The sequence below is a fragment of the Phyllostomus discolor genome, chromosome 1, assembly GCF_004126475.2.
Source record: "Phyllostomus discolor isolate MPI-MPIP mPhyDis1 chromosome 1, mPhyDis1.pri.v3, whole genome shotgun sequence".
In the NCBI taxonomy this organism is placed as follows: domain Eukaryota; kingdom Metazoa; phylum Chordata; class Mammalia; order Chiroptera; family Phyllostomidae; genus Phyllostomus; species Phyllostomus discolor.
In genome coordinates this window covers 164,934,333-164,947,909 of record NC_040903.2, presented here as the reverse complement: position 1 = coordinate 164,947,909, position 13,577 = coordinate 164,934,333, and the positions used below count along the sequence as shown (strand labels likewise).

The following is a 13,577-nucleotide window of genomic DNA, read 5'->3' as shown; positions in this document are numbered from 1 at the left end:
AATATCTGAGTCTCAGAACCAGAAGATGTCAAGGAGGTTGTCCAGTCCAACCATCTCATTTTATTAATAAAATTCCAAGCAAATGAAATGACATGCTCAAGGTCACACTCTCAGGAGTACAGGTGGAACCAAAAAACACTCTTCTGGGTCCTATTGACCTTTCTCACAACCATCCACTTTCCCCTGGGAACTCAGAAATTTGTCTCTATAATAAAATTACTAATACTCATTTTTGTTTAAATTAATATATATATTTGAATGCTTCACAATGAGGAATTTTATTTTTCATTCAGAAATAAGGCAAATAGAATCTCCCCCATTATGTATACTGTTGACATTAATAGTAGATCTTGGGGTTTTGGGGTATGTTTGAGTTATAAATGCTTGGCCTGACCTTAAGATTTCTCCCTTAAACTACATTAAATTCTTAGAAATCCTTGCTAGCTGTTTCAGTCAGTCATCTCGTAAGTACTCCAAGTACCTGCCTTGTGACTCACATGAGGCAAGCGATGAATGGCAGTTGCTTGTTTATCGACTTTACCAAAGCAGCCCATTGCTCAGACATCCCAGATAACAAAAGGATTTCTGTATCTGAGAGGAATGGAGCAGTGTTTTAAAAGATTTAGTAAACAATTAATACCTCTTTCTCGTTCACATTTATCTTCTGCTGAGTCAGTTGGGTGATCTAGCCATTCATCTCACCTGTAGAAGTTAGCCATAGACATATTTTTCCCTTAGATTAGATAGTCAATTTGATCCTGTGAGATATATATATATATATCCCCCAAAATATTTAAATATAATAACTTTGATTCTATATATCTCAGAAGGAGATCAAAATAATAGTTACTCTTCACAGCATTTTTTGGAAAGTTTATTTCTTTATCAATTAAAAAATATGTCATCCTTAAAGCAGTGTATACTAGAAAATGTCATCCAGAAAAAATATTCCATATCAGATTACAACTGCAGAAAGATTGCAAAAATATAAAAGTCTAATGTTAACCCATCATGATGAACTTGTTCATAAAATAATTCTTAGTTATAAAGAAGCATTAAATATTTTATTTAATTTTGGGCATGTCTATATGATATTTTTTCCCAGTTTCCAATCTATGCTACAGGCAAAATTAGCCTGAAATCTGACACAGGATGTAGCTAATGCTATTCAAATAGAATCAGGAGGTTCTATTGCTTATCTCAGCATAGATATTTTTAAAACAGGGATAGTATGTACATAACCCCTTAGGTAGATATGTTTTCCTGATAAGACATCAGTCCAGAGAGAACCGTTTTGTAAACTGAATTTGAGGTCTGTTCAGTTCAAACAACATCTTCTTTGTTTACAAATTTGGTGTTATCATTTAGTCTTTTCATTGATTGTACCTCCTTCTAATTTAAAATCTATTGCAGTCTTTTGTGATTTGTGAGGAAGGAATGCATTAGTATTTACTTCTACTTGAGTTTAACATAGTTTTTTTTTTCTCTTATAAGCCTCTGGAAAGATTTTTTTAGCTGACTTCATACTAACTCCTTAAGTTTAGGGAGAAATCTGAATTATCAACCAATATGGCCACTGCACTGAGCTGGTAGATTTGCACTCAGGACTTTGACTTCTTTTCCACTGCTCACTTCACAAATCTGAGCAGTCTTTTAGTCTTTCCTGGCCTCTGCAAACTCTACGTTATTTTTAAGGTGTGACCAAGACATCTGAGTTTTATGTGCTACTACAATGATTTATTCTGTTCACTTGACCAATATTTCAAACTGTTATGTGCTTTTATTAATGATTTTCTTATCAATATCTACAATACCTCCAAAAAGGTCCTTTCATATGATGGATGGATGGAACCTATTTTTAAATCATATATGTCATCATATTGAAAACATTATTTGGACTGCAGATTTGGTTCACACTGCAAATGATGTGGATTTTTAACAAGGGCTCTCTATATACTACATATTGGCCTGACTTGAAAGGACAAGTTGCTATTTGTGGAAGGAGATGGGGTTTTTGTCAGCAGTCACCCTCTTTGGGGGCGTTTGCTGCTTAGGCCTACCCACATTTAAGAGTTAACACCATCTATTTGTAACTGATTTGAAAAGGACGGGGAAAATTTTTAGAGGTTAACCAAAACCAAAATAGAGACCAGAGAGAGGTGAAGGACTGTAACCACTGATGACCCGTCATCACATTAATAGTAAATTCTTCTATCGAATCTTTATCATGCAATCTTCTGGGTTTCCTCATTAGATATTCTTAAATGTGGTTTAAAAATTACCAATTTCATACCATCTACAGCTGAACCATTCATTTGTTTAGGATCTAGGAGAACTATGCTCATTAAACACACACCATAGTCAGACACATGCGTCCAAAGTGCATGGACTCCTCCCTCCATCTAGCTTCCAGAGATATTACAAAGATATTTAGAACACTGGCCTTCCAGTTGTCAATATTTGGAGGTATGTGATGAGTAAATGGAAGAGCCCTACATCTTTCAGTGGTAGAACTGTCAAGAGGAGTTTGTCTTTTTTTGTCCCTCGCCCCCCAAATGCAGACTATTTCAGAATCCATTACAGAGGAAATAAACACTTGATTTTGACTTAAGGATGAGCCCAGCGACCGCTTACACTAAATTGACGTCAAAAGTATCTCTCTGCCAAGCTCTAAAATGCATCTTCAAAAACTACTGAAAATATCCAAGAACTTTAGTGATGAGCTACAAATGGACTTTGGTATTGATAAATAAAAGTCAATATGTATAGTGAAAGGACAACTTACTGTGATAAATGGGCCCACCATCAGTAAAGATCAAATTATTGACTATCCAGAGCTGGGAAAAACCTGTCTATAACTAACTTCTTCAGGTGAGAAGAATTAGCCACAACAGCAATTTCAGAAAAAGCTCAAAGAGACAAGTAAGGAAAATTCATTAAAAAGACATACAAAAAAATAGGCAGCAACATTCTGTTAACAAATATGTTTGTGGAACTAAGCTAATATATATCTTTGGTCATATCTGGCCAGGTTCACAACTTTTTTTTTTTTGCCTGAATGAGCTCCCTTTGAGCTGGCTGTTTTTCCTGTCAAGATTTAATTCAAAATTTACTTTTAGACTACCCTCTTGCAGGGGAATTACCTGTGCCTTCCTAAAAACCATGTCACTCTCTATATATTCTCTCTGATGCTCCTACTGGTTACTTTTAGTTATACCTCAACTGGATCACAGGTTGTAGGAGGGCACATTAAAAGCACCTTCGCATTTTTACCACGCACATAGTCTAGCACAAGCTCTACCCACAATAAGCACTAAATCAATATTTGTTGATTTCATCGTTTTTGAAATGATTCATTAGAGAAGCCTTGGTCACACATCATGTCAGAGATTAATGACAAAACATCATAGGGAACACCCAAAAGAACAGTTGCAAAGATTTGCCTATCAAAAAAAAAAAATCAGTAGAACGGCAGTCATTAACCTTTTCAATGCTCGTCCGTCCCAACTGACAGAATACAGAATGTAGGCATTTCCTTTGCAATAAATTTTATTGGATACTCTATAAACTACTCAGTAAAAATGGCAACTCTTGTACCATCTCAAATTTGAAAGCTAACATATAATTAAGCAAAATATCTGAAGATTAGCCTTCTGCACTCTCCTGTGCCCACAAACCACGCCCTTGCCCATCAGTGGGAAGACATGAATGGCTGCATGGCTCCAGCTCCTGGGAGCTTAGTAGAAATCACGCAGCTAAAAACTACAGCTGACATCCTGGCTTTGTGGAATGGTTTGGGATGTCAGTTTGCCCTGGGCCACTTCATTGCCACTAAAAGTGGTCACGGGTATTTATTCCTTGTTCTAATACCATGCTGTCTTCCTCTTTGAGGCCCCTCTGTCCAGAATAGAGTCTTGTTGGAGGACTGAATAAATGAGTGGGTGGACATTGTGAGATAATAAGTGCAATGTATTTGCCCAAATAAACACAGGTTTTACCTTATTGGTTGTTAGGAATATATTTCACTATATGATTAATTCCCTATTATAAATACCAATATAATTATTTCAGGAAATTAACAAGTACATAGAGATAAAAATTATTAAAACAGGCCAAGAAATCCTGACAAATAGTACAGTGTTCTGCAATTTCGACACATTTAATTATCCCACTGAAACATTTCACACAAATCTTTGGATTAAAAAATAATCTGTAAGTATGTTCTAAAATGAATAAAATTAAATTAAGTTATTAATTTATCACACCAATAACTATTTATGCCATATGGATCTTGTTTCTCCTATAAAGTCACTGGACAACCCATACCACCATTTTTCCAACAAGCACCCTTCATCTCAGGTGGTCCTGAATAAGAAACTGAACAGATCAATTGATGATACTTCAAAGCACATATCGTCTCAGATCAGGAGGACTTCTAGCATGGTACCTCTGCTTTGCTCAGTTTTTCATTCATTCATTGCACTAATCTTTTAAGAACACTGTATCTTCTACATCTCAGGGCATACAGAGGTGAATAAAATAGACACAGTACCTCTTTTTTTTTTCAGAAAATTCCAATGTACAAACCGTAAAGTTGGGTTTATTTATTTAAAATCAGACTTTCATATATTCTTTTCTCATATTTTGTTTCCAAACAAAAGGTTTTAGCAATGTGGTGAATCCAAACCCTGTGCTCACCCTCCCACAGAGCAGACAGAATACTGTCTGTTCTGAGGCCGTTGGAAGAGAATATTTGGACCAGAAGTATGTTACTGGTCTCCTTGAAAGCATGCATATGTGCGCCTCAGGTAATGATCACCGGTGCTATACACACTCCACTAAAACAAGATGCGGAGTGTGGGAGGTGCGAGCCTTACTGAAGTTGCTTCGGACCTGGGCAGCTCCCTTGTGTCACTGAAGGAATGTGTGAAGTGACCCAGGCTTCCACCTCTGCATTTGCTTTCTCATCTCCTGATGGGGGTTCAGGAACAGTGTTACAGGCCACTCCCCTGTGCCAGCAAACACATTATTTCATGTATGACTTCTAAATATAATCTATATTTTTGCATTTTAGGCTTATAAATAATATGTTGCATGTATTATCAAGATCTGAGGAGACAGTGGTAATGTTAACCTCAGCAATTTGTGAAAGATAAAATTTCAATACAGTCAATAATATACATATTTATATTATTTGGGTTCAGACAAGGAAGCATAAGATAATTTATATTATTGCAGACTTGCTTTGTTTTATTATTCACTTTATTATGCTTTTTTATGAAGACAGTATCCACTTTTCTTGTGAAATGATTCCTTGAAATGAACTCCTTGAAATGATTCCATAGTATGGAAATATGTTATAAATGGAGATAATTTAGACCAAATATTACAACTTGTGGAAAAATGTAGAAACTTGAGTCTATGTTTTCTCTAACAACTAGTGGTTGTAATGGGCTTAAAGGAAACTTTAGATTCCTGTGATAGCTTCTGTTTCTGTTTATACTCCCTGCTCAGAAAATAACATCTCATGACAAGGGTTCTGGAGACCTACCATTGAAAATACCAGCCTCCTTTAGTATCATTTGCAGTGTATGCAGTCTATATTTTAAAACTTATTTTTATAGGGCTTTTCAAAATGTAGTTGGTGCCATAGTTGTTCATTCAATGGAGGAGAACCAAAATGCTTGACGAGTGTTCATCAGCTGTGATTTGTGTGACAAAAGGACCCACTGCCCCAGCGTGGCACTGGTCTTTCTGAGTGACTAGCCTGAGGTTCTCCTCTCTGTGTCCTGCTGCCGTTAACTGACTACATTGTTTCAGATTTATGCATTAAAAATACGGTTTCTATTTCGAGGGGATCACTTTGTTACTTTGTAGCTTTTAAGCTGATGCCATGAACTTATTTTTCTTCTAAGATAAAGTCTCATCTATAGATTTTTCAACTAATTACATGTCTGCCAATACATACTTAGAGGATACATTTTATTTCAATTTATTGTTTGTGTTTATATCATGTGTCCCTGGAAATAGCTGTAGAAGTGAAAGGAAATGTTTCATGGTGTTTATTGCTACTTTTTCATCACTCTTTCTTTTCTCTCTCTCTCTCTCTTTTTAATAGCTTCAGCCAGTCTGGTCAAGCATGACAGCAACTCAGACTCGGCAAACTTCCAAGACACTGAGGACATGCCTGACAGATGTGTCCTGAAAGAGTCTGAGAGTCCAGGTGAAAGCCATTTAAACATAGTCAAGTATAAAATGATAAATTTGACACAGCTTTGGGGTCCTTGGAAGGGGGTGGGGAGAGAGGACAGACATTGTAATGCTGTTTTCTCTTAGCAGCTGCACTGTCAAATTAATGGTCACCTCCAGGGGTCACAGTGTGGAGCTGTTATCTTTTCCTCTTTCATCAAGAATTCAGTTGGAGGAAGTACAAAGGCTTTATGACTGAAAAGGGAAGCTGACACTATTAGTTCATTATCATCAATTTGAGACTAACCTGGTTAATAGAGGTAGAGATTAGAAACTGAAGAAATGACAATATTTTAAATAGGTCAAATAATGGGATCAAGCGGAAATGGAGAGTTAGAGAGAAAAGAGACACAAATTGTCATCATTACAATCTATTTACCTTTCTGAATACAAACAGGATCTAACCGGGATGAGAGGATTTTAGCAAAACAGTAATGGACTAATGGATGTTGTCAACTGTTTAGAAAACAAACAAACAAAAATAATAACCCTTCCTCTTGCAATAAAATTTACCCAAGGTCCAAGTTACCCATGTTTGTATTTTCTTCATAGAAAGAGTAGACAGAAATATACTGGAAAAATTTGACCAGGAATACTTAAACATGGATTCTTGTTTCTGTTTTTGTTGTGTTTTGATTCATGCCTATTCTTAACACCTAATTAGTTAAAAGAAAAAAATTTTGTGAAAGTTGAATGGCACATTCCTGCAAAGCCATGAGGTGCTAAAAGGTACCTTATTATCACGAATGAAAGAGTTAACATTTTTCTTTCCTATTTTCCCTGGCTGCTGTGTACCCTCTACTCTCTCGCATCCATGTATCAGATTTTTGATTCATCCTCTCTGTGGCCTGTCAGCTTAGTTAAGAGATTTCCAAATCTTGTAGCCTTTGCTGACAGGGGGCAGCTGCAAACAGTCCCCTGATCCTTCCCCGAGGAGAGCTACTGAGATTTAATTTTCAGTGAAAGGTGCAGCCTGCAATCTATGTCAGGTCCCCTAAGTCATCTTGGAACCCCAATAGGCCCAGTGGCGATGGCATTGTATTTCAGTCCCTCCACTGCACGAAGATTCCTCAAAAGATGGACCGCTGCCCTGTGTCTGTTCCCAGCCACACTTCTGCTCTCCTGCCAACCTGGGAAATGGCATCTTTAGCAGTGACAGAAATTTTTAATCAGCACATTAAACCCATCCCCTGCCATAATAGCTAAAAGACAAATGTAGATCAGTTCCACTCTAAAAGGGAGAGGATAGTGGTAGCATAAAATTTCTAAAATAAAATTAATTTAAAATTACTTTTTGTTTTGACTTAAACTGCCTAATTTCAACTAGGTTCTTAAACTGTCTTAATGACCAGTTTTCTATCAACCATTTTGCCAGGCAGTTAAATCCACAAGTCATCTTTCTACCTAAGTGTTCACTGTTTGGGCGAGAATAGATCCACTTTATACCATTTCAAAAGTCGAATAAATTTTTATCATTCCTCAATATGAGTGGAATTGTAGTGCAGTTCTACTATAACATAATCTATCTGATTGATATAAACAAAAGGATGGATCAGAACAGAAAGATTATTTAGAAAATATAGGCACTGATAGAGAAGCTTAACTTAAAAAGTGAGTACTGTTCTATACATCGGACATCATTAAACTGGTAATAAAGAATGAATTACTCTGGCTTTTTCCTCTGCCCATTTCTGCATTTTAAGACATCTTGCCTTATAGGCCTAGAAACCTCTGGAGAGTTCACTACTGGTCTCACTGCCTTCCACTGAGAATTTGTGGCTTGGTTGTCATGGAGACATCGTATTTCTCCAAGAATTTCTCATATTGATCCGTGGCCAGGCGTAAATGGCCAAGCGAGTGTGAGGAGTAAAGGGGGCTGGGCAGTCCTATAAAATGACCAGGGCTTGTGGGTTGGAAATAAGCTCATTGCAAACACTTAGGTAAAAAGAAAGAAGCAGTTTTATTTTGTTGCAGGATTTCTTTCTGCACTTTGGGCCATTGTCTTCTTTCACTATGAACTGAAAGAAACTTGTTAGTCACTTGTCATGTCAGATCTTTGGTGCTTGTCCTGACACAGCTGTCAGCCTTCCAGCGCTGCACAGCTCAGGGACACACAACAAAGAGGCAATGGCATGAATTATTTATTGCTCCTCGTATGGATAAAATTCTGTGATAAGAAATTAAGACACTTCTGACAGAGGTGCTTGTTTAGTAAGAAAGATTTTGATAAGAGTGCATTTTTTTGAAGAACGAGCATTTGAGAAGCAAAATTCTTAAAACTGAACATGAAGGAAGGAGATACCTAGCACAGAGGGACTTTCTTGAACTGTGAAATATGACTGTCTACTCAGTGTCTAAAAATTAATTTCAAAATATCAAGCCATTCAAGTGAAAGGGCTCCAAAACTAGAAACACTACTTGGTGGTTTAATTACCTCTTTTTACCACCCAAGAGGGGTATTTCTCTGGAAAATAAATTTAAATACTTTTGTTAGAAGAAAAAACAAAAACTGGGTTTTTTAAGGGACAAGCTTTGGAAAGATGTCTTCAAACCAATAGAAGTACTTCCAGAGCTAAGTTTGTAATTGCATTAATATATTTGTTATTCCTTGTAAAAAAAAGGAATTTAAATCATGAATGAATCATTCTTACCATTTTCACCTAGAATATTGTTACTCATTTAAAATTCCTTTTAACATTTTCACATTGTGAAAAACATCAGTTACAAAGTTAAATGTGGTCAGCCTTCTACTTTAATGGATATTGGCCTTACATAGTTTTATCTCTGTCATTCTAAGTGACTAATATATATTAATTACATCATTTTTAATGAATAGATTGGTTGTTTGAATAGCATATAGAAAATGAAGACAAAAAAATCATTTTCCCATTCAAGCACAGGTCAACAATATCATGTCATATATTATTCTTTTCAAATAAAGTCTTTTCTTTGTAAATCCCATAAATATCATTTTACTTTAGTTCTAAGTTCACATTGATGATACCAAATCATTTGCATATGCAGAGTGCAAAGGGGTACAGAAGCCGGAAAAACTAAAATAGCGTTTTCAAAAGGTGAAGTTGAAGTTTTTTAAACATTGATAGAACATTTTAAAAATGTCATTACTCAAATCAAATTTTTAGAATTTATATAAACAGTAGATTGATTTGGTGAATTGATTATATCTGAATACAGTGGGTTTTGCACTTCATCAGTAGAGTGGTATTTTTCCGTTGACATCACTGCTCCCTGCCACTGACCAGAGCAGGATGACCCATTTGTAAATGGGCTGGAGTGTATATATAGGTCAGAGTTTAGCAGCCTGGTGCGGTGGGTGTTCCCCGATCTCCAGAGCGCTCTACCTTATTCATCATGCCTTTGTGATCTCTTTATTGGTTCAAGCTGTATACCCAGGTGAGTGCCTGCAGTCCATTAAGGTTGGCAAAGTAATGTTAGACCTGAGTGATCTTGTTACTCTGACCTTGCTAGTGAACCTGGAGGTCTTGCCTGGTAGGTTAAGGTCTCCCTCAGCTGTGTCTTTTCTTTGGAATAATTCATTAGCAAAGAGTTTTGCCTCACAGGTGAATCCCAGGTTGGAATTTCTGGCTTAGACTCTGTGGTCTACTTTCTTCTTCACTGGTGTTTATGCATTCCTGAAACCTGTGGGAATAACTTTGATGTCTAGTAATAGAAGCGCTGAGACAACATTGTGAACTTGAGGCTCCATTTTTTGAGATTTTAGGGCCATTAGACTTTCTTTCTGTCTCTTTAAGGCCTGGTTGCTTCTGAATCCAAAAGATGTTATCACAAAAATAGTTCAGTTTAGTCATTTGCTGGTTAACTTCTTGTTAACTGTTTCATGCAGTGATTAAAGCTTGATTCCCATTCTCTACAATATAACAAAAAGTGTTTCTGGCCCCTCATTTTTGCACTCATGATGATAAAAAATTTATGTGACATTCACAATTTTTATCCAAGTGTTAATGAGGGACCTTAAGCTTTTATCACCTTATTGGCTTGGAAAATTAAGAATATTACTTCTCAATGCACTAGGGACAGTACACATAAATATAGCTTCAGCTGAAAATAGCAGCGACAAGAGAGAACTTAAAAGTACAAAAAAAGCATTCAGATAAGCATTTCCACGTCATTCTGAAGTAATTTATAATCAGTATGCATTCTGCTGTTAATAGAACATTTTAGTGGTTTTTATATAGCACATTATGTGTGTAGATCTATATACATCATTGTCAATCAATATTGCATTTGCATGAATCTGATGAACAAAACCAGATTTCTCAGTTTACAGGGGATACTACATTGTGAAAGCTAAGGTGGATTTTTTTTTTCTTTTACTATTCTGGCTCATGAATCACCAGCAAAAAATCAGGTAAGAGAAAGTAGGACAGATTCAGGACTGGAGTGTTGGAGATGGCTGATGATGATGCATGAAGCAGAAAAAATGTAGAATGTGTGAGCAGCCCATCAATCATAGCCATCGAGAACACACTTTTTGTGGTTACTGCTAAAAAAATGTTCTAGAAGGAGGAAGAACAATTTCAGTAGTAAAAATACTTTAACCTCTTTCTACTTGTGTTTAACAATATCAATATATTTTTTTAATTACTCAAAGGGAAATATTTCAGCTTGAACCTAATAACTTTTAAATTACATAAAGTTCTAGGCTAATGTGTTATTATATAACATATGTGTGTGTATATATATATATATAAATATATATATTTATATTGTATATATATTTATATTATATTATATTAAATATACAATATATTTATATTGTATAAATAAATAAATAAATATATATATATATATAAAAATACAATATTGACTATTGGTGTAGCCAAACCGAATCAGGCTTTTGAGGTTTGGACAGCAGGAGTGGGATTTACTATGCACCATCACATCACCAGTACACATGTGTTTAGATGTTGTTAACTAAGGCACAATGCTCCAGTTAGTTGATAATCAAATTAATTTAAAGCAAATGATAGTTTTTACACTGTAATAACAATCACCCAAGTTGTCTGAGAAATAAATTTTTATTCTATAATTGAAATCATATTTCAACTAACATTTAAAAATTTGACCCTAAAACCAACCCTAAGTTGTGAGCTTCTCTAAAAATAATTCAGCTCCTGGAAATTTATGGAAATAGAGTGATTTCAAACCTAATTCATCTTGTTGAAAACTTTCAGTTTTCTTGGCAATAATATAAAACAGACTATATTAATAATGTATGCAGCTAAAATATATTTACCTGGGACCTGGTTTATAAGATAATAATATTTTATTACATTAACATATTTTACTTCAGGATAGAAAAGAAATGCAGAAGTTATATAGGCTTTTCCCTCCTTCCTTTATTTCCTTTCTAATTCTTTCTTTCCTTTCACACTTCCCTCCCTCTTCCTCCCTTCTTCTATACCTTTCTTCCTCCTTCCCTTCTTTCTTTCTTTTTTCTTTATTTCATCATGTGATGCAAGATAATCTGTTTTCTTTCTAGGTGAGCCAAGGCATCATTCATGGATAGCAAAGATGGGCTTCTGTAAGCTGTGCTAAAGGAAATCTCATCTATAGGAATTGGATTTGGGTGAATTAAGAAACTTAAAACACATCATTTGTTTATTGTTGTGTGTATGCTGTGTGAGTATTGATCAAAATATTAGGTTGTAGTAGATTTGCTAATACTTTAACCAAAGTATATTGAAAGTGTAATTACTGATATAAATTATCCAAATTTATCTAATTTTAGAAAATCATTGTATAAATCATTATATATTCATTCCTGTTTCTTACTTTTATTTTAATCTTTCCAACAAGGAATCCTAGCCCACAGACATAAATTTAATACCATTTTAGGTTTTCTTCCATCTTTTCAGTTCCTGAATTATATAAGCAGCATTAAAACCACATTGCTTTTAAACAGTTTAACACACAATGTTTTTAAATGTAATGTTGCTTCAATGTATTTAATCTAAACCTTTACCAAATTTGTTTGATTTGTTAGGTTAGAACATTTGTTTTAGTAGATGCTTTAATTCAGATCAATCACCCTGCAGTAAATCTAATCCCTAAGGATGAAATGTTGTCAACAAATAGCCAGTTCCATTTAGTCATCAGTTAGCCCAAATAAGTGATACATAGTAAAATAGGGACTGATCTCATGCAGTTAAGTTTCAGATTTCTAACAACATAGAAGCTTGTGCCTTTAGCTAAAGGTTGATCTTGTTGGTCATATAGAGGTGAATTAGGGAAGAAGACTCTACTTATAGCATATCATAATTGATCCTTATGAAGTATACACTCTTATAGTTTTTTTCCTCAGAAAGAAGGTTGACTAGCAGGAATTCTTAAACTAAAATATGTGAAGCAATGTAAATAGGAACAGACATAAAGTGCTCATCTATTATGGTCCTTAGTGAGCTGATGTATTTGCTGTGATTTATATTGTATATTATTCCACTTTCAAAGAATCATAAAAATAAGTTTAAACCATTGCCAAATTTAACACTTACTAAGGTCTAAGAAAACCAATACTGAAAACTTGATAAATATTTTATGATGTCACTAGTTATAGGAAATGATAACTGACATAATCCTGACATTACTGAGATTTTAAAGATTTTTGGCATCATTTTGTGGTTGCTAATATCAATAATTAATATTACATGGCTAATTAAAACATTTTATCAATAGGAAGTTTGGAAGCCAACACCGTTAATGATAAATAATTTTAATTCCTAAAACTGAGAATTTTAGAGACTCACATTTAAGATAATATTCCCTAAAATCTATGTGTAAATTGTTTTTTAAACAGGTCTAGTTTCTTTAAAATGATTTTCTTATATTGACTTATGTTCAGCACTTCAGTAATTTCTGTTGTAAGAAAAACTTGGAATAGCAAGTTGTCAGACAATTAATTGGATCAACCACGTGGTGGCCCTAACCACAACTAGACACTCACAACTTGATTACATGTCTGTGCTTTTGGATGGCCTGGCCTTCAGTAACATGCGGAGGAACTGTGTCAGTGAGCAAACATGTTTGTCTCCAGAGTCTTCCTTGTCATTGCAATAAATGATTCATTAAAAATAGTCTTGTGTTTCTTTTTTTGACAATAATCTTGGTAATATTTATGAATACATATTTCCCTCCAAGGAATATCATATTTTCAAATTTGCAAGTGGGAATTCTGTTTTATTCATGGAGTTACACAATGGCTATATTGCAAGGAAAGAACCTGGGTGAAGGTAGGTTTAAGGGCCGAGGTTCACTGCCATGTGTCCAGGCAGCCAGTCCTCACTGTG

General features: G+C 35.1%; 1 protein-coding gene across 5 annotated transcripts in view; it reads left to right on the top strand.

Annotated features, from left to right (window-relative positions):
- Positions 1-13,364, top strand: part of WDR72 (WD repeat domain 72) — a 202,171-nt gene extending 188,807 nt beyond the window's left edge. For 2 of the 5 annotated variants that reach the window (XM_036033779.1, XM_036033772.1), the window contains exons 19-20: positions 6,119-6,223; positions 11,774-13,364. In XM_036033779.1, the coding sequence (XP_035889672.1) occupies positions 6,119-6,223; positions 11,774-11,829 (161 nt within the window). In that variant the 3' untranslated portion in view covers positions 11,830-13,364. Of the gene's footprint in view, positions 1-6,118; positions 6,913-11,773 lie in introns of those variants that run through there. The other 3 variants (XM_036033790.1, XM_036033762.1, XM_036033770.1) reach the window with 3 other exon arrangements.
- Positions 13,365-13,577: the final 213 nt, after the last annotated feature.